Source organism: Ictalurus furcatus, chromosome 5, assembly GCF_023375685.1.
Source record: "Ictalurus furcatus strain D&B chromosome 5, Billie_1.0, whole genome shotgun sequence".
Classification (NCBI taxonomy): domain Eukaryota; kingdom Metazoa; phylum Chordata; class Actinopteri; order Siluriformes; family Ictaluridae; genus Ictalurus; species Ictalurus furcatus.
The window spans coordinates 30,958,559-30,980,858 of NC_071259.1; the positions used below are offsets into that span (position 1 = coordinate 30,958,559).

Here is a 22,300-nt window from a genome sequence, read left to right on the forward strand (position 1 = left end):
TAGCTCGGAGGTTTTCCTAACGATCGTGGTACGCTAACAACAGTTTGATCTCTTCGTAACCAACACGAAGCAAACAGGAACGTAAACAGAGCGGTACGATACGTTTCACTCGCGATTTCTCCAAAACCCAACGACGGGAAAAAAAAAACAAGCCGGCGGTTATTTCCGTAAGGTTTCGTAACGTTCCCGAGGCGATGACGTAAATAAAAAAAGATAATAAACCATAAGTATAAGCGCGGGAGGATTTTTGATCGACAAACATTCGCTGTATTCCGCATAAAACCGTCGTCCTGACGTTACCCGCAAAGCTTCGAGAAACGACCGCGGACGATTTCAAAAACGGCCGTTTTTCATAGCTTAATTACACCTTACACCTAGCGACAAATTCGTTAGCACGTCTTCTGACGTCCGCCATTTTTCGACGATCGTAGCCGAGTTCGGCGCGTTTCGTGACGTAGCCTGTTTTAAAAACCCTTCGCCGTTTCGTGACCTTGTCGAGGCGGGATTTTAAAATCGTAGTACGCTAGCACGTTTCGCCGTCGATTTCGATAACGCAAAATCGGATCAAATCAAAAACTATAGCGTCCGTCCGTTCTGTTTACTTCTGACGCGACTAGCGTGCTAAGCGTAACCGTGACTCACACAGACATAAATAAGGGTTGACGAGCGGTTCATGAGGACTGGATTACAGTATCGGTCTCTTTTCCGTGGGAACGCCAGATCAAACGAGGGATTTTTTTTGTCTTTTTTTTTTTTTTTTTTTTTTTTGCGTGGGCAGGAAATTGCTACTTAAAAACGTAATGCAAATTTAGACTTTTAAAGCCAAGTGCTGGTCCATGTCGAGTGGCTCTTATTGTTGAGAGCGTCCGTGAAATTATACCGTCTGTGAGTGAGGATCCAATTAGCTGCTTCCAGAACCCCTAATAGATGCACCAGACGGAAGCTTAAATGCGAAATAAAATCGTCTCGAAGGGTGAAATACGTGTCCACTACTGATAGTAGCTAAAGCTGTTCGTAGCAGGAGCATCACTGGTGGGGATTCTGGATCATGTGCACGCTGTAGGCACGTGAAAGTGGCGAGTTTTTTTCTCCCCGTGTGAGAGAAGCAGGAACCGCTCTGAACGAACGCCGCCAAGACGATGGATGTGAAAGTGGAGCCGGCTGCAGAGACAGACGGCGATCATCCGCCTCCTCTCCAGGTGTTCGCTCTCACGTCCACGCTGCACGGTATCGCTCACATCTTCTCCAACGAGAGAGTGACGGCCAGATGCTGCCTGTGGCTGCTGTTCTTCCTCGGCTCCTTGGGCTTCCTGCTGTACGTCTGCGTGGACCGAGTTCAGTTCTACCTGGAGTTTCCGTACGTCACCAAAGTGGACGAGATCGTGGCTCCGGCCATTCTGTTCCCCGCCGTCACCGTCTGCAACCTCAACGCCTTCCGCTTCAGCAAGGTCACGCGCAACGACCTGTACCACGCAGGCGAGCTGCTCGCAATGCTCAACTCCAGGTGACTTGATTCTGTTCTATTCTACTCTACTCTATTCTCTTCTGATAACGACTTATTCTTTTCGCCACTGATTTTATTCTTCATCTGTAAAGCACTATTCTATACTATTCTATTTTACTCTGTTGTCTCACAGAGCTTCATTCTGGTCTCATATAGCATAGCTCTATCATTTTCTTTTCTTCCCAGAAAGTTTCACACTATTCTATACTATTCTATTCCGTTCCATTCTACTCTATTCTATTGATTTCTCTTCCCACAAAGTTTCACTCTATTCTATTCTATTCTATTCTATTCTAATCCGTTCCTTTCTACTCTATTCTATTGATTTCTTCCCAAAGTTTCACTCTATTCTATTCTATTCTATTCCATTCTACTCTATTCTATTGATTTCAACTATCGTTGAAACGAGCGCATCAATATGAACCCGTGATTTATAGTGGTGGCTTGGTGGTTAAGGCTCTGGGTTACTGATCAAGCCCTGGCACTGCCAAGCTGCCACTGTTGGGCCCTTGAGCAAGGCTCTTAACCCTCTCTGCTCCAGGGGGCGCCGTATCATGGCTGACCCTGCGCTCTGACCCCAACTTCCTGGCATGCGAAGAAAACAATTTCACTGCGCTGTAATGTATACGTGACCAATAAAGACTGCTTATCATTACACAGATTAGTGCTTGGCATTATTTAGCAACTTCTGCTGACTGTTTGAGCGGAATGTGTATGTGCCTCCCCATGAGGAAGGTGTGAAGTTAACACTGATTGTGGTCAAATCCAACACAGACAAGCATGCAGTGTAGGCATGCAGCCATAGCAGCGTGTGTGTGTGTGTGTGTGTGTGTGTGTGTGTGTGTGTGTGTGTGTGTGTGTGCGTGTAAGTGCATCTCTGGCAGAGAGATATATGCAGCACCAGTCGAGCCAGTAGGGTCCCGCTGCTGTTCTGTAGAATTGAGTAGCAAATGTCATCAGAAAGCAAGTTTTTTCTAGGTAAAGCCCTCAGGGTGGCTGGGCAAGGCCTCAGGGTTATTGAAGTGAAACATTTTTTCCACAGAATCTCGAGATTAGATGTTATTTTTGGCTTTGCTTTTAACATAAGCTGCCATTTGGCACTAGGAAATAGAGTGAAAGGTTTTCCCTGCTGCAGTGTTGCGGAGCAACAGTGTGACTGGGGTCCAAATTTGACTTTAGTTATGCCTGTCGCTGTAGTCTGGCTCTGAGGTACATGGATACACCAAGGGACATTCACACACTCTCTTACATTCTCTTTATTTTGTTTAAAACCTTATGAATTTATGTAATTTATCATTATTCAGCCTTTGTGGGGGGGGGACCTTGCGTGGATGTTTAATTGCTGTTATGTGGCTAAGTTGTCAAAGGCGTCAAATCGTCTTCAGTCACCATAATTACTACTCATTTCTCCTAGGGGTTTGAATTTTTCATATCTGAATGAAATCTAAATCTTTTTCGTCCCCCCCCCCCCCCCCCAATATTTTGTTTATATAATTTTCATGCATTCATTCATACAGACATTTCATAAAATTTTGTATTTCATAAACTGTTGTTTAATACGTTATAGTATTAAAAATACTGTTAATACTCTATTTAATTCACACTACTTTGAAAAAAAAAAAACCCCTGAGGCTCATTCCTGCCCACCCTGAGGTGCCCTTCCTGACAAATTTGAGACTCATTCCTTCCCAAACTTAGGCTCATTTCTACTCTAAGGCTTCTTGCCCAACCAGGGACTTTTGACCAACCTGATGCTCATTTCTGCCCACCCTGAAGCTTCCTGCCCAACCTGGGGCTTTCTCCCCAGCCTGATGCTTCTTCCTACCCTCCCTGAGGCTTCCTGCCCAACCTGGGGCTTCCTGCCTATGTTGAGGCTTCTTGCGCATCCTGGGGTTTTCTGCCCAACCTGGGGCTTTCTCCCCAGCCTGACACTTCTTCCTACCCTCCCTGAGGCTTTCTCCCCAGCCTGACGCTTCTTCCTACCCTCCCTGAGGCTTCCTGCCCAACCTGAGGCTTTCTCCCCAGCCTACCCTCCCTGAGGCTTCCTGCCCAATCTGGGGCTTTCTCCCCAGCCTGATGCTTCTTCCTACCCTCCCTGAGGCTTCCTGCCCAACCTGGGGCTTTCTCCCCAGCCTGATGCTTCTTCCTACCCTCCCTGAGGCTTCCTGCCCAACCTGGGGCTTCCTGCCTATGTTGAGGCTTCTTGCGCATCCTGGGGTTTTCTGCCCAACCTGGGGCTTTCTCCCCAGCCTGACACTTCTTCCTACCCTCCCTGAGGCTTTCTCCCCAGCCTGACGCTTCTTCCTACCCTCCCTGAGGCTTCCTGCCCAACCTGAGGCTTTCTCCCCAGCCTACCCTCCCTGAGGCTTCCTGCCCAATCTGGGGCTTTCTCCCCAGCCTGATGCTTCTTCCTACCCTCCCTGAGGCTTCCTGCCCAACCTGGGGCTTCCTGCCTATGTTGAGGCTTCAACATAGGCTTTTCTGACATGGGGTTTTCTGACTAACCTGACACTTCATAATGCTCACACTGAGACTTCCTGCCCAGTCTAGGGGTTCTTAAATCCAACCCTTTGCCCAACACGGGGCTTCATCTTGCCCAATATGGCGCTTCTTCTTCAATAACTTCAATAATTTCAGCATTTTTCTCCCTCTGTTTCAGATACGAGATTCGGGATGTCCACCTGGTCGAGGAGAGCGTCCTGGAGGCTCTGAAGATCAAAGCTGACTTCCAGAACTTTAAGCCTCGCCCGTTTAACATGCTCGAGTTCTACAACCGAACGGGCCACGACATCAGAGACATGCTTCTCTCTTGCCACTTCAGGGGAAAACCGTGTCGGCCCGAAGACTTCAAAGTGGTGAGTGCGTCTCCGTTCGCTCCGGCTAGCTGTGGTTTTCTGTATTCCAGCCCTGAGGTGTTTACAGTGGCACGAGTGGTGCTGAATAACGAGGAAACAGGATACGACAGGACATAATTTAAAGGCTGGCAGACGGCGAGGCTCACGCTCAGGTTTCGCTGAGTATTTGCCAGGATTAATCCTCAGTGATGCTTGAAGAGAGGCTCAGACAGGACCAACTGTTGACCGAGTAATAGCACTGGAGCGTAGTAATATTTGATGTTTCATATACGTTGGGGGGGGCAAAAGGAAACAATTTTTGCAGCTAAGTTGGAGGTGATGGTGCATTTCAGGACAATTATACACCTCTTTGAGGTTGCTATGGTGATTGTGTTCTCCTTGAGCTAATATGAATGAATCGCCCCATTATACACACCCCTGGTCTCAAACAAGCCATTCTTTTCACAGCAGTGTGCTTGTGTGTAGCTGTGTCCTACTTCCTTAAGCTTCATACCACCACAACAGCCTCATTTTTCTTTTTTTCTGGAAGTCTGGAAGACTGTATGATTCTTCTAATTATCCCTGTCACTTTGTTCCACTCCATATGCGCTTTGAGAGAGCGGTACAGTCAGTCTCAGCCTCCTCTATGTTTCTTTTTTTTTTTTTCCTCAGGCTACTTTAAGCTCCCTGAGCAGGACCAAAATACCCTACCCCGCAGCTTTTAAAATAGGTCAGCGTTAAATATTAAATCCACCGAGAGAGGTGTGCTGGAGGGTGCTGGGAGATTTCAGAGCTCGCTCAAGCTCTTGTTCTTTCCCGATACTGATACAGGGGGGAAACTAGCTCTGAGAAATAAAGCAGACTTTGTATTGATTTCTTCAAAAGTTCTTTGGAAAAAGAAAAAAAAAAAACCTGATTAAAATTCTCATAGAACCTAGTCTATAAAATATGACATCAATCATTCAATGAAGTCCAAAAACTCATTTTTTGTAATAATAATATTTTATGCCCAAGAAACTGTGCTGTGAACATCGCCTCAAGCCGCTACCAGAAGTCCAGCTGCATGTATGGCTGTGGTTCTCAAAGTAGGGTCTATTAAACAAACCCAGGGGGTCTTTAATTCTGTTACAGTGGTGGAAACCCAACCGTATCAGAGTTATTATGCCTATAAATGATGGGAAATGGAATCTAATGACTTTAAATAAAAACCCGTGAAGATTCACAGAAAAACTCCAAAGTATAACTGTCCATATTTAAATAATGTGATTGATTAGGGGTCCAAGCACCAATGGTGCATAGGCACCCTATTGTAATGATATGTTTTCTTCTTATATTAATAATAATTATAATACAAGAGACTGTGCTTTTATGAAATTTGGCACAGTGATAGAGGACAGTCTCAGCTACCTACACAGCAATTTTGGTGTACAGCCCTCAAACGTTCTAACGGCATCGACAGGGCAAATTTTAGACATACATTTGCGATAATAACTCCACAAGGTGATGCTGTAGAAATGCGAGTGCACGTTCCTCTCATCCTTTGGGTCATGCATACATTCATAGCATGAAGTTGAGGCATGTTGGAAGCTCGAAAATCGTGAGCTCAAATCCTGCACCATATAACTGCACTGCTGAGCAAGACATTTAACCCTCAGCTGCTCAGTTTCTTTCGAAAAATTGCGAGTCACTTTGCATAAAAGCATCAGCCACATTATAAATAACCATCTTCCTTCATGAGCAGCAGGTTTACTAACAGGAGACTCAAGGTCAGACTAGGTCGATACCAAAAACACTAATAGCAGGACAAAACCAAAACATAATACAAAGCAAGGTTAAAATACACCAGATATCGGAATTCTCATCAAAGTCCAAGGGCTTGACTAAGGCAAGATGCGAAAAAGGCAAGGCCGTACATGAAATTACAATCCGAAATAGCACAGCTCACAAGAACGCCTGGCAAACTTTAAGGCTCCGTGACTAGTGAACTGTCGATGTGCTTTATATAGCGTTCAAACAGGAAATGCATGGGATAACCAAAGAAGCGTTTAAAAATTCGGGCGAGGACACCCTGTGGCAGTCTGGAGGGGAAATGTCCAGGCTGGACGTTACAGAAAGTTTGCCCCCCCCCATGATTTCTGATCGCAGAAAGGGAAATTGTTCGTCTGTTTTAAAAATTAAAAAAAGGGTAAAAAAAAAAATTCTCCATACTCTAGTGCGTACGATGTTTCTGTGCTTTTTCTGTTTTACTTTCTGTTCTGCGTTCCAATCAATTTCCATTCATTTTTATTTCCAGATGTTAATTTATTTATTTAAATGTTATTTATTTATTTATATATATTTTTAATTATTATTATTTATATATTTTAATTTTTTTATTTATTTATAAATGTTATGTATTTATTTAAAATTATTTAAATGTTAATTTATTTCAACTTATTGTAAGACTAGATGAAAAAAAACTTCTTTTTTTTTTTACTGTTGGCATTCAGTCGACATACAGGATCCAACACCGTTCCCCAGCCTACACTTTCTCCCTAGGTCCCCAGCCCACCTCTACGAACGATGTCACTTCAAACACTACTTTTTCCACTCGACTGTCCACAGTAATTTCTTACATGTCAGGTAACAATGTGCCTGGCAGGGGGCCATAATTGGAGCTGCCATTATTTCACCCACGCAGTCTGCAGAGCTTCAGACATGACTAAGAGTTTTAACGCTTTTGTTCAAAGAGTTGTTAGAAAGACGGATGGTGTAGCAAGAAACCTTTAGAGCTAAGTAAACCCATTTGACCATGGCTCCTTATATAAACTGCATTAAAAGCTTCTTCTCAAACCAAAATGCCATTTCTCACCAGGAGCAAAGCTGGAGAAACCGTCTGGTGAAATATATGTCTGTCTTTAAACCTCGAGCTCTTCAGCAACTTATTGAATTGTGGTGGGACATAATGTACTGTAATCTGTAAACATGAGCAAAACTTCACCGTGTCGCTGAACGCTGTAACGTCATGGGGGGCGGAATACTGGAAGATCTTTTGCTCAAATGTGTTCATTTGCCCTATGTATGGAGATTTTTGGTACTCCCTGTAGATACGAAGAGAAACTGTGAGAGAACAGAGTGTCTCTCAGACAAGCATACCCAGTCATATCCTGTTACTGAGAAATAATAGTGGTTATATAAGTATATAACTGTATAAGGGATGGCTTTAGTACTGACATATAAGGCTAGAATATTAAAAAATAATAATAATATTTCCACGAAAAATCAATCTACGGCTTTTTACTTCTCAACCCTGTGTGAAAAAAATCGAAGCTGACAGACGTGATATTTCATCTGTAAATGTTAGCTGTGACGTTTGATTGAGATGTCACACCCTGACATTTATCACCGTAGCCATTTTTTCCACTTTTTTTTTTTTACCCCCACTAATGCAGTGCTCTTTCTTTCCTGCTTCCTTTCTCGCTCTGTCTCTCTTTCTGTTTTTCTGTCTCCTGATGGATTGCCGTAATGACTGCTCTCTATAGTTCACACTGTTTTTCATTTTTTTTTTTTTTATTATCTGCTTTTTCAGCCAAGTGGACCTCTTCCACACAGAGGTTTTCAGTCAGGCAGTCATTAGTATCAAAGGTGGTTTGTTTGATGTGCTCTGAAACAGCTGAAGGCTGGAGTTCAACATCAGTGTAGACTTCAGAAGCCGAGTTTACCCGAGAAAACCGACACAATTAGGCTTTTTTGTAATTGTAGATGAGGCAAGGTGAGAATGGAAAGGTGAGAGTTGAAACACTGAATGTTTCAAAGACGTTTGAGTCACACACTGGGTTTAGTCGAGTGCTCCATCTATTTTACAGATTAGGAAGGAGTAAAACACTACTGTTGTGCCGTTATAGGGAACGTAATCAATGACATGCCGGTGTGATGCGGTCCGATGCAAACCGGAGTTACTTTTACCATCCTGACAATCAGTACGTTGACATGGACAACAATAATCCGATATGAACCCGATTAAGACGATACTCTGATTAAGAAACTAGCATGTAATCAGCGATTTTTAATGACCTTAATCCGATTAAAGTCATACTCGAAGTAAACACAAATGGAATTAAGACGTGTGGAGTATTCCTGTTTTAGTCGCGTTATCGACGTGTATTACAGACATGTACACACTTTAATCACACTATTAACGTCGTGTGGGAGTTTTCACCGCATTTTGCGACAGGACACGTACACACACGGCAGCGCTCAACCGTTTTAGGGCAAACAAGAGAGCACGGCTGCGTCCCAAACCGCGTACTTGCCTACTATAGGCCTATAGTAGGTGAAATACATGTATCTCGGCTACTATATAGACGGTAAGTATGCGGTTTGGGACGCAGCCCACGGCTTCATGCAGTCGTCTGTTTGCACGTACAGCACGACAAATAATTAACCGCGCTTGAAGCGTTCGTAAAAATTTTAAATAAAAACACCCAAAACTGTACACGGTCCCATAACGAAGACGGACTGTATGTCGATACGTGAAATTCTGGAGGGAACGTCGGACGGCGTGGCGCGGTGACGTAATGACGTGTGCTGTTAATCACTCTATTTTCTAGAACACGTAAAACAGGAACATGAAAGGAATATTCAAAAAGCGACTCATGTAAACACCTTAATCAGAATATCGTCTTATTCAGAATAAGGTCAATAATTAGATTACTGCTGTCCATGTAAACGTAGTCACTGATTGTTGTCCCGATGTGTTTTATTCATCTTATACCACCCTTTTAACATCCTGTAAGTAAGTTACTCCCTGATATCACTTACGTTATAGCAGCTATAAGCACTTGTTCTTTCGTCAACCTCATTTCCCTCTCTCTTAAAGTTAATCGAACAAGCAAATCAAAAACTCCACACGGCTTGTCATGTTTCCGAGAAGCCAAGAAATGCAACTTCATCTGCCCTGACGAAATTACAGCGTCGGAAAACTTGCAAAGCACTTACGCGGGAAACTCCTTCCAACGATGTTCAATAAACATTTTACAGAAAAAAAAAGCATTATCCATAAAAACCCAATTATGTGTCGCGTCAGCCGTACGAATCCCTGTGGGTCGCATTAGAACGAGCGTGTTAATATAAACCTGTGATTTGCAGCTGCACTAATGTCAGAGCGGCTGTTATAGAAAATTAATCAACACCTTCTGAAAACTAAGCAACTGGGGTTGTGTAAATTACAAATGTGGTCATGAGAGGAAGTCTTATGTATTCTCTCTAAGTATGAAGCCGGATTTTGTAGGCTACAATTTTGTATTTTGTAATGTGCTATTTTAGACTTTTTTTGCTATCCTGACACACTCAGAAATGAAAAATGAACACATGTGATGCAGTGGGATGACAGAAGTCAAGAAAACAAAGAACATGTGGTCAAATATTAATTAATTATGGATTTACAAATGCAACGGTAAATAATGAGGAGAAACCAACACGGCAGTGATGGAGACCAAAATGTCCTCAATATTTACCAATACATGTGAAGTTTTTGTAATAACAGTTTGTGGATATTTATCCCTGGCCCTTTTGCCACACCCTCTTCCCTTTGTGCTGCAAGTGGACACTGGGGTGATGGAGGTGATGCGCACTGATACACAGCAGGGTGGAAATGGGGCTGCTTTAAAAGCAGAGACTTGAGTCAGACAAGCTGGTCAGATCGATTGGAGAGGAGGGAAAACCCAGCGGCTCAGTGCACACAGACTGATGCACCTCTGTAGTATTTCTGTCACAGTCCTCAGGCAGAGCAATCGAAAAAACGTCTGTGAGTTCCTGCAGAGGAGCAACAAGCCTTATGACATTTCAAGGTGGGGCAAAAAAGAGTTATGGGCTTTGTTGTGGGCTTTGTCTCCTTTACAATAGATGTAATCTGTAAATGTAGAGTCATATATCATGCCCTTGAGAGCTTTGCACACACACACACACACACACACACACACACACACACACACACACTGTGTGTAGTAGCAGAGAAGGTGACCTCACTGATGCTTTTCTCAGAATTAATGTGTAAGAATGCACCAACTATGCCATTAAATGTAACTAAAGGTGCAGTGTGCACTACTACTACTATTACTACTACTACTACTACTAGTATTACCAGTATTTCTACTACTACTAGTACTACTACTATTACTACTATTACTACTACTACTACTACTAGTATTACTAGTATTTCTACTACTACTACTATTATTACTACTACTATTATTACTACTACTACTATCACTACTACTATTATTACTACTACTACTACTACTACTATTATTACTACTACTACTACTATTTCTACTACTAGTATTACTACTACTACTACTATTACTACTACTACTACTATTTCTACTATTACTACTACTACTACTAGTATTACTAGTATTTCTACTACTACTACTATCACTACTACTATTATTACTACTACTACTACTATTATTACTACTACTACTACTACTATTTCTACTACTAGTATTACTACTACTACTACTACTATTACTACTACTACTACTACTACTATTGTTACTACTACTACTATCACTACTACTATTATTACTACTACTACTACTATTATTACTACTACTACTACTATTTCTACTACTAGTATTACTACTACTATTACTACTATTACTACTACTACTATTACTACTACTACTACTACTATTACTACCACTAGTATTACTACTATGACTACTACTGGTATTACTACTATTACCACTACTACTACTACTACTACTAGTATTACTATTATTACTACCACTAGTATTTCTACTATTACTACTACTAGTATTACTACTATTACTACTACTACTAGTAGTATAACTACTATTACTACTACTACTACTATTACTACTTCTAGTATTACTACTATTACCATTGCTACTACTACTACTACTATTACTACTACTGCTACTACTACTACTACTATTACTACTACTAGTATTACTACTATTACCACTACTACTACTATTATTACTACTGTTACTACTATTATTACTACTACTACTACTACTACTATTACTTCCACTATTACTACTACTACTACTACTACTATTACTACTACTACTACTATTACAACTATCATGATCCGTTATGTTTGCTCTGCGTCTTATTAACAGAACGGTTGGATAAAAGCAATATAACACTCACAATCACGACTTGGTACTGAATATCGGCACTGTGGCCTCGTGCCTAAAGCTGAATCACCGTCGTGCCGATATCCAGTACAGCAGCACTTTTTGCTCATGTGGTACTGCTTAAATATGACCGAATTCCCTGCCTGTAATGTGCCTGGAGCTTAGTGGCAGAAACGACGCACAGCTGTAAGCACATCTGCTCATCCACATTATTAACAGCTGAGTTAATAAATCATCAGTCCATTAACACACTGATTCTGATGTAGTGTGACTCTTATCCGCCGGTACAGAAGTGATGCATGTTGGTGATATTGCTCAATGCAATTAAAGACGTCGATTTCCATCAGCTAATAAAGATAAAAGTTCAATAGGATCTGATGGTATTTCCATCTTGACTTGGTCTTACTTTCACTTGGACTCAGGCCTTTTTTTTTTCTTCTAAATCTAACCCTAACCTTCTAGTAACTTTAGTTACTAGAACAAAATCATTTTGCTTTTTTTCGTTTTTGAGATAAAAGGTTTTTGGGGGTTTTTTTGGTAATGAAGCAGTTTCCCTTCTGAGATCCAACCAGATGTCCCCACAAGGTCAAAACTAGCAGATATCCCTGTCCTTATGGTGACATTTGAGCCTCACTGAGATATAAAAACACTATACTAACCACCCCCCCCCCCCTTCCCAACCACCTCCCAACACACACACACACACACACACACACACACACACACACACAAATACACGCACACACATAAACACACGCACACATACACAAGGGCTTGGTAACTTAAGATATGAAGACTGTTTCATGACCTTTTTTTACACCCCAGCACACACACGCACACACACACATAAACACACGCACACACACACTCACACACACACACGCATACACACACAAACACACGCATACTCAAGGGCTCGGTAACTTAAGATATGAAGACTGTTTCATGACCTTTTTTTACACCCCAGCACACACACGCACACACACACACGCACACACACACACATAAACACACGCACACACACACTCACACACACACACGCATACACACACAAACACACGCATACTCAAGGGCTCGGTAACTTAAGATATGAAGACTGTTTCATGACCTTTTTTTACACCCCAGCACACACACACAGACACACACACACACACTGCAGAAAGCAACTAATGCCCAAAGCGATGTTACTTAAAGGAGCTTTAATAATTTATCAATGTATCAAAGAAATAAATGGACAACAAGCCCACACTGTGTGTGAGTGTGTGTGTGTGTGTGTGAGTGTGTGTGAGTGTGTGTGTTTCTTTGTTTCTCTTTATGGGTGCCGTTACCATAGTAACAGAAGCTCTCTAATAACTCAGCAAGTCTAAATGGTACCTTCTCTCTCTCTCTCTCTCTCTCTCTCTCTCTCTATGTGTGTGTGTGTGTGTGTCTGTGTGTGTGTGTGTGTGTGTGTGTGTGTGTGTCTTTCTTATTAGCTTTCCCATGTAGTGTAATTCTGTTTTATTTGCAAATAGCAAAATGACTGAGCTGGAAATCAAACCACCACCATCTGCAGACATGAGAACTCTTTGTGTGCTTAAAAATGAGTGTGTGTGTATGTGTATGTGTGTGTCTGTGTGTGTGTGTGTCAGTAGCAGTAGCTGATATTTTCATCTACTGTTTAATTCTCAGTCTGGACAATAGTAGTGTCTGCTCGCTAAGCTGCTAAACAGCAGACTCAACTTCACTGAAGAAGCTAGTGACAGCTGGATAGCTAGACCTCTAAATAAACAAAAAACAAACACAAATACTCAAACATAACTTTATTCTTGCAATTTTTTTTTATTTTTTAGAATATTTACCAATGACCGTGATAAAATAACAAGCTGTACGACTTGTGTACGTAACGACGTTAAAAGCTCTGAGGCGATATGTTTCAGTTTAAGATGTCAGTCATGTTCATTACCGTTTCACTGATTGGCAGGTGGTTACGAGGCTCCGCCCCTTTGAGAGCGCTCCAAATCGTCTTAAGGATAAGCCATGTGTCCAAATGGGATATGTGAAAAGTGCAGTGTCCAATAAACCTTAAGATGTTTTTGTGTACACAAAACCCCAAGGGACACACGTTGTGTGGGCGTGGCCCAAAATGACACGTTAAAATCCCATCCATCCATCTTCCATACCGCTTATCCTACACAGGGTCCCAGGGAGCCTGGAGCCTACCCCAAGGAACTCGGGGACACCCTGGACGGTGTGCCAACTCATCGCAGGGCACAACCGCACACACACTCACACACACATTCACACATTACGGACAATTTGGAAATGCCAGTCAGCCTACAAAGCATATCTCTGGACTCGTGGAGGAAACCGGAGTACCCGGAGGAAATCCCTGAAGCACACAGAGAACGTGCGAGCTCCGTGCAAGCTCCTTTGGTCCCATTAAAACAGCCCAGGAAGCCCAGCTTCACTGAGTGTCTATCAGCTGTGTCCGAGAGCTTAAAGGAGATTTTCACCCCGGCTGCACTGACCACCGAAAACAGTCTGCGTTAAACGTACGAACAGCACGATATTGCAATACTGTTTACCCTGACGTAAACATTTCACTGCCTCATTTTAAGGAACTTTTACGGGTGGCCGGGCTTCACTTGTAGTCTTAAAGTCTTGTGTGTGTGTGTGTGTGTGTGTGTGTGTTTGTGTGTTTTCAGGTGTTCACACGCTATGGGAAGTGCTACACATTTAACTCGGGTGAGAGCGGTCCACCACTGCTCAGTGTGAAGGGTGGGATGGGGAACGGCCTGGAGCTCATGCTGGACATCCAACAGGATGAATATTTACCTGTGTGGGGAGAAACAGGTGTGAGACCACACACACACACACACACACACACACACACACATCACTTCACAGACAGGTGGATCAATGGTAGTAATAATAATAATAAGAAGAGAATAATTAAAAAATTAGCAACACTGTGTTTGTTTCACTCATAATTCTACCTGTATTACTTTCATATTACTCTCTCTCTCTCTCTCTCTCTCTCTCTCTTTGTCTCAATCAGATGAGACGTCTTTTGAAGCAGGGATCAAAGTTCAGGTTCACAGTCAGTCTGAGCCGCCGTTCATAGATCAGCTGGGTTTTGGCGTCGCTCCGGGATTCCAGACCTTCGTTTCCTGCCAAGAGCAGCGGGTACGTCGTGTGTGTACTGGAAATGTCACATTCTGTTAAATACTGCGTTTGAATTTTAATTACTTAAAAAGGTGTGTATATATATATATACACATACATACAGTGGTGTTTGAAAGTTTGTGAACCCTTTAGAATTTTCTATACATCTGAATAAATATGACCTTAAACATCATCAGGTTTTCACGCTCAAGTCCTAAAAGTAGATAAAGAGAACCCAATTAATCAAATGATACAAAAATATTATAACTTGGCCATTTATTTATTGAGGAAAACGATCCAATATTACATATCTGTGAGCGGGGAAAGTACGTGCACCTCTAGGATTAGCAGTTTAATCTGAAGGTGAAGTTAGAGTCAGGTGTTTTCAATCAATGGGACGACAATCAAGTGTGAGTGACTGAGCAACCTGTTTGGATTTAAAGAACAGGGACATATCAAAGTCCGAGCTTCACAACACGTGTTTGTGGGAGTGTATCATGGCACGAAGAAAGGAGATTTCTGAGGACCTCAGAAAAAGAGTTGTTGACGCTCATCAGGCTGGAAAAGATTACAAAACCATCGCTAAAGAGTTTGGACTCCACCAATGCACAGTCAGACAGATTGTATACAAATGGAGGAAATTCAAGACCATGGTTACCCTCTCCAGGAGGGAGATCACTCTAAGACGTGTAATAGTCCGCGAGGTCACAAAGGAACCCAGGGTAACTTCTAAGCAACGAAAGGTCTGTCTCACACTGGCTAATGTTAACGTTCATGATTCCACCATCAGGAGAACACTGAACAACCATGGTGTGCATGGCAGGGTTGCAAGGAGAAAGCCAATGCTCTCCAAAAAGAACGTTGCTGACTGTATGCAGTTCAAAGATCATGTGGACCAGCCAGAAGCCTACTGAAAAAATGTTTTGTGGACGGATGAGACCAAAATAGAACTTTTTGGGTTAAATAAGCGTTATGTTTGGAGAAAAGAAAACAATGTATTCCAGCATAAGAACCTTATCCCATCTGTGAAGCACGGTGGTGGCAGTATCATGGTTTGGGCCTGTTTTGCTGCATCTGGACGGCTAGGACACTGATGGAACGATGAATTCTGAATTATACCAGCAAATACTAAAGGAAAGCGTCAGGATATCTGTCCGTGAACTGAATCTCAAGAGAAAGTGGGTCATGCAGCAAACTTTCAAGCGTATATATATATATATATATATATATATATATATATATATATATATATATATATATATATATATATTTGTTTTCATGCGTGATGCTTATTTTAATTCCTTCCCTGCCACTGTGTGTGTGTGTGTGTGTGTGTGTGTTGATAGTGGACTCTGTGTGTGTGTGTACATGTTTTTAAATCTAATCTGCGTCTCTGTTTCTCAGCTGGTGTTCCTGCCACCTCCGTGGGGGAACTGCAAGATGAATTCGCCGGACTCTGACTTCTTCAGCGCTTACAGCCTCAGTGCGTGCCGCATCGACTGCGAGACGCGCTACCTGGTGGAGAACTGCAACTGCCGCATGGTGCATATGCCTGGTAGGCCATGAAACAATGCTAACACACAGAATGTCGGTGGTGTAGAACTCGGTGGACTAGCTCCTGGTTCTGAGGTTAGGGATATTGGACTATGATTGGCGTGACGTTCTTCACAACCTTACTGCTTTAGCACGCATACAATCCGAGACGGATTACTGAGCGATTCAGAGGGCCTCAAAGCCAAAGCCATCACATAACGTCGCTCTTATTGACTACACAGATTCAAAGGCCTAGAAGTCTCCCTGTAAGACTGGAGAAACGGCTTACACATTAAGCATCACTCCTTTAAAGTCAGTGTTTATCGCTTTAGATTTCTGCAGGACTTCCTGTAGGTAATCCTCCGTATTTTGCTGAAATGGTGCAGAATTTGTTGGGCATCCTTATACCTCCACTTCGTTTCATGCGGAATCGCACGTTCCCATTTGTATATGATTGAATATTACGTTTTCTTTTATCGCTAAAACCTTATGTGTTTTAACAATAAACGTCATACCCTGCTGGGGGAGGTGAAGGGGGCGGGGTATAGGGGATATATATATATATATATACAGCACCTAGGCACCCTGATCTTTTAAATATAGATATTGTTTTAGTTTATGACTTCTTCTTCTTCATTATTGGGTCAGTAACAAAAACATTTGCTCTCCAAGACCAAAATGAAATTCATCATTCAGGAAAAATGTTTGCATGTGAGTAAAGAAAGTAACAGTAATTAGGTAATAGACCACTATTCAGACGTGAAATGAAAACTGGCTGTCAGGCTGTAGCTGCAAAAACAGAAGCGAGTGTGGCAGACTGTGGCAGATTCTCCTTATTAAAACTGCACCGCGTGTACCTGAGACCACTGGTGCATCCGTAAAAACTCTCGGCTTGTCACGCCAAATATGGACTCGTAATTCGTTGCTGTTTACTGCGCTCGCAATTCTGATTGGTCAGATGATGTGGATTAATGATCTGTAACAGCAGCTCTGACCGCAGTGCAGGTTTATATGAATGCGCTCGTTCGTATATGTTACTGCTCCGAATACGTAACACGGAGCATAACGTACTGTATGTGAAGCGTCTTGGTCCGAATGAAAAATTCTGTAATTCCATCTGATGTTAGTGTTTTTATGACATTGTTGCTATGATTGACTAAATCTTCCTGTTGGAAGAGAACATGTGTTAAGTGTTTTGGTAGACATAGTGTATTGTGTTAGTGTTAACGAGTGTTGGAGTTTAGTTTACAACGTGTGATTTGGAGCATGAAATTACCCGCTTTGCCAGTTGTGTGTTGTAGGTGTGTCGGTGCGTTAACAGTTCGGAAAATTTGTTAAAAGCATCAAAGAAATTCTCATAGCGATCGTAGAAAACTGTAATCCTCTTTTATACTATTTGTTTTTTTTATTTTTTGTAAAATAAAGCGTGCTATGAGATGTTCTCTGTACTGCCCCTTCAGGTGACGCCCCGTACTGCAGCCCTGAGCTCTATAAAGTGTGTGCGGACTCGGCGCTCGGTAAGAAACCAAGCAACGTTATTAGTGTGTATCGTACTGAACAATACGACAGAGGCTGTTTTGCTTCGGACATAGCAGATATGAAAATGTTAAAATACGTGTGTATTTCATACGTTTCAGCGTACATGGCTTTCAAGCTATATAAAAAAAACTCATTTCTTCTAGCCTGTAACCAGTTCATGTTTAATGGATTATATTTATGGGTCAGTCTAGAACTTCTTGTTTTTTTAACTGCTTTATCTGTTTGATTGATCTGATTTTTACTCGGCTACATTGCTGATGTGTTGATTAGCATGTGAGGCTTTTAACCATTTCCATACCAGTAGAGCCCTCGGGGTACACAGACGTTTGCTCGATTTAGCGGACATCGTTTTGATCGTTGTAGTTTTTCCCGTATTTCTTCAGCGTACCTGGTGGAGAGGGATAACGAGTACTGCATGTGTGAGACTCCGTGCAACACCACGCGCTACAGCAAGGAGCTCTCTTTCGTCAAGATCCCTAGCAAAGCCTCCGCAAAATACCTCGCCAAGAAATTCAGCAAGTCCGAGAAGTACATCACGTGAGTGCTCGAGCTGATGACGAGCTCGAGGGTACAGTTTAAAATGGCGACATGTTGGCTAACACTGTTGTTAGCTGTGTTTTTTTTGTTTGTTTGTTTTTTTGTTGTTGTTGTTTTTACAGAGACAACATTCTCGTTCTGGACATCTTTTTCGAAGCTCTGAACTACGAGACCATTGAGCAGAGGAAAGCCTACGAAGTAGCAGGACTGCTGGGTGAGTTCATTATTACCGAGTAATTCTCTTTAACCTTAGCTTTACTTCATTTAATCATTCGGGGTGAACTCACCTCCGTGAGGAGCGCTGAGATTTCTCTCTCAGGAAGAGATGAGTACATGAAAGTAATATGAGGTTTTCTGTACAGAAACAGATATTCATTTTTAGTTAGGATACCTCGTTCATCTCTTCTCGGATTACGGCGACGTCGCTCTCTCGTCACTGAACCCGTACGTTGAGTACGTTACAGTTCCTAATCAAAGGAATATTGAATATTATGCCTTCGGAAAGGACTGGATATCCTACAGCGCATAGAACCGAATGCTCGAATCTGATTGGTCGGAAGGTGTGCGTTAAATCTTGGTTAGGGAGACAGAGGCTGGTGAAGGACGAGTGATAACGTACATACTAACTTGTCTTTTAGATGTTCGACAACATTAAGTCTTACTCTAAACCATTAAAATGCACAATGTGCCGCTCATTAATAAATTAAACACTGTAGTCTTTGGCAAATTGCTGTGGTATATGTGGAATAACACACTCCAGGACATTCGGTTAAACTAAAATAATGCACTTCGGGGGTCGCGGTACTCGGCTGACGCGTTGTGCCACATCACACCCCCATCACAAGTATATTATCTTCTTTATTTAATGTAAATTGGTGCAGTATAAATGTAAAGGCAGTAGTGCAGATATTTTGTACTACATTGTACAATGTGTGATGGCATCAGGATGACGCGATGTGTGTGTGTGTGTGTGTGTTTCCAGGTGATATTGGAGGACAGATGGGACTCTTCATTGGCGCGAGCATTCTCACTATTCTCGAGCTCTTTGATTATCTGTATGAGGTGCGTTCAAAAGCTCGTGTTTTTTTAAACCTGTCTATAAATGAAAGTGAATTCTGACTTATCTGGCAACCTGTCTCCTGTACAAATGAATAGCACTTAGTAGACATGAGTATAAAATGTGTAAAATGACTGTACATGTAAACAAATATATATAATTAAAAGAACAGCATTGATTAAAATATACTGTATATCAGTACATTAGCAGTTTATTATACCTGTATAAAGGGTTTATATCTTGCTATTATTTAGGGGAGTTTTTGTGTTATTCCTGAATGTCTATGAAGCACATTAAGTGATTTTTATTTTTATTTTTTTAAATAATTTTTATTTGATAAAAATTCATGTCTCCACGATTTCTCCCTGACACCCACAGTTATCATTAATATTCATTAGTTTGCAAATAGCCCGCTGAACGATTTTTGAAGCATTTTGCTTGTCAATACGACGAGCGTTGGTAACCCAAGCAGAAAAGGGCTGATTTATTATTTAACGCTATGAACCCACAGGTTAACTCGTTCGCTTGCACTCGTATCGACCCGTGTGTGTTTTTCTCAGAGAAATGAGCAGTAGTGATTCGTCATTGGCTAACGAGTCGACTCACGGAGTTGATCCAACTGTTTTAACTCGCGTATACGAGATTTTTTTTTCTTAGGCTGTAGATGTATGCAATGCGGTATAATTTCATCAAAATGCTTCCATGGAAAACTTTTTAACATCTGGGCTGTTTGACAGAGCGAATGGCGAGACGTGTGTTTGACTCTCGGATGCGCGTATGAGGCGACGTGACAGGGACGATCTGCCTGCATGTTTCAACACAAGTTGTTCTTGAAACAATTTCAGCCATAACACCGGTCAAAATATTGCGCAATTTGTCTGGTTTAGAAGAAAAAAAAAAACCATCAACGAGCCTAATTCACTGGAAAGAGACAAAATTCCCATGACTGCGCTCTGTTTCTACACAACGTTCAGAATCACTTCACATACATTACATGAAAGGTTCATTTCCAAGAACCCAGCTTAAACGGGCGTATAGCGGCCAATCAACATACAGCACTGCCGAGGAACCATACCGTAATTATACAATTACGTGCAGCTCTCTAGTCAAAATGACAAATAAAATGAGCCTTGAAATGCCTATGATATTGTTCCTTAAATGCGAAACTGCATAATCTGTGATCTTCCAACAGCTCTGCCAACTCCTCCTACTCACACAACTGCTCAACTCATTAGTCATGGGAATTCCAGCTCTTTTCAGTGAATCAGATCATTTGGCTCAGCTCACCAGTAAGAGTCGACTCCTTTGGATCCCAAACGGCTCGTTCCGTCAAAGCTCATGTCTCAACCAAAGTGATGGTGAGCAGATATGTCTGTATTTGTGATGTTCACCATTACGTGATGTGACGTCCCACGTCCACGCAGTCAAATCGCACGAGCAGCTCCAGTTCTCTCGATTTACCCCAATTTTTTTTTTAATTTCCTCTGCGTTACTGAGAATAATACATCTAGGCTTGTTTGCTAGCTGCTACTACCTGTGACTAGGTGATAAGCGTATTCTTATGTTGTTGCATTGCAGTATCACGTCACAAATAGTGCTCCAGCCAGGGTTTAACTGCAAAAAAAAAACAACAGAAATCCGAGACTGAAAGGCGCTTCAATCAGGTAAACCAGTGTTCCATGGAAACCTCTGATTGGTACAAGCGAAGGAACCCAAACAGTCTTGGTGATACGGAAGGGAAAATGGTCAGCTCAGCCGGACCTAAATATGATAGCGCGTACTGAAACGAAGCAAACTGTGCCACTCATCCTTGCTTTGTAATTCTCTCCATCTCTCTCGTTCTTTTCAGGTAGCGAAATACAAGCTGTGTCGCTGCTCGGAAAAGAAACATCAGAACAACAGCAGCGATCATGACACGGTGATGGGGCGCAACGACGTCAAATGTCACGTCAGCCAGTTTCATTAGCGACCTTACTGTTATAAACCTGCGCAACCAGCGTTTCAGTGAAACACTGTCCTGTACATCCTATTTCTCCTGCGCATAATACAGCTTCTATTTAGATCACTGTAAATATAATGTCTATATACACTACCGGTCAAACGTTTAGACGCACTCATTCTTTATTTTCATTTTTATTCCACATTTTAGAATAATAATAAACTCATCCAAACTCCGGAGTAACACAAATGGAACTATGGGAATGATGTCGTGTTAAAAAAAGAAATCCAAAATAAATCAAAATAATTGAATATTTTCGCATCTTCAAAGTCGACGCCGTTTTCGCCTAGAATTTCCGGAAATGCATTCTCGGCGTTTTCTCGAGCGATTTCTTGAGGGATTTCCCCGAGATGGTTTTTAAACAGTATTAAAGGAGTTCCCACCGACGCCGGACTCTCATCGGCTGCTTTTCTGGAATATTTCCCTCCGATTCGTCCGTTTAAAAAAAAAGATTTTTCTGTAAATAAAATGTTCGTTTTCTAATGAAAGAAACGAAGACGCCGGCACGATTATATTTTGTGTCCGCGACACCGATTTCACACGTTCGATCACACGCCTTCGGGTCAAAAGCCTTTTAACGTCACGAGAAACGTTTCAGTCGAGCGTCCACAAACTTTTGAACGGTAGTGTACTTAGATGGGGAAAAAAGTCCATTTGTAACCAGGCAGTCTGTGAGAATGATTGCGTTTTGAACTGCATTCACACAGGCTTTCCCGAAAGAAGTGTACGTATAGAGACGTGCACCGACGCGAATTGAAGTCAGAGGAGTTCTGAAGTGTGCAGTAGGAGAAAAAAAAAAAAAAAAAGGCGAGATGTTTTGTTTTTAAGAGAAATGCTCGGAAAGTTTTTTTGTTTTTTTTTTAAATCACGTCCTGTTTTGTGATTCTCTTTGATATTGAAGGGTTTAAGCAACAGACTCTCCAGACCCTGACGAGTCTTTTCTAGTGTGTTTTCTGACCTTCAGGTTGTGTTACTTGAAGAGTGGCGTGTTAAAGTTTTACT

The 22,300-nt window shown here is 41.9% G+C and overlaps 1 protein-coding gene across 1 annotated transcript; it reads left to right on the forward strand.

Moving 5' to 3' along the window:
* Nucleotides 1–521: 521 nt before the first annotated feature.
* asic1a (acid-sensing (proton-gated) ion channel 1a) lies at nt 522–21,285 on the forward strand. Its single transcript, XM_053625781.1, has 10 exons — nt 522–1,504; nt 4,164–4,359; nt 14,174–14,321; nt 14,527–14,654; nt 16,038–16,188; nt 17,627–17,683; nt 18,089–18,242; nt 18,365–18,456; nt 19,225–19,304; nt 21,149–21,285. The coding sequence occupies exons 1-10, from the start codon at nt 1,140–1,142 to the stop codon at nt 21,263–21,265; spliced, it is 1,488 nt and encodes a 495-aa protein (XP_053481756.1). The 5' UTR covers nt 522–1,139; the 3' UTR covers nt 21,266–21,285.
* The last annotated feature ends 1,015 nt before the right edge of the window (nt 21,286–22,300 follow it).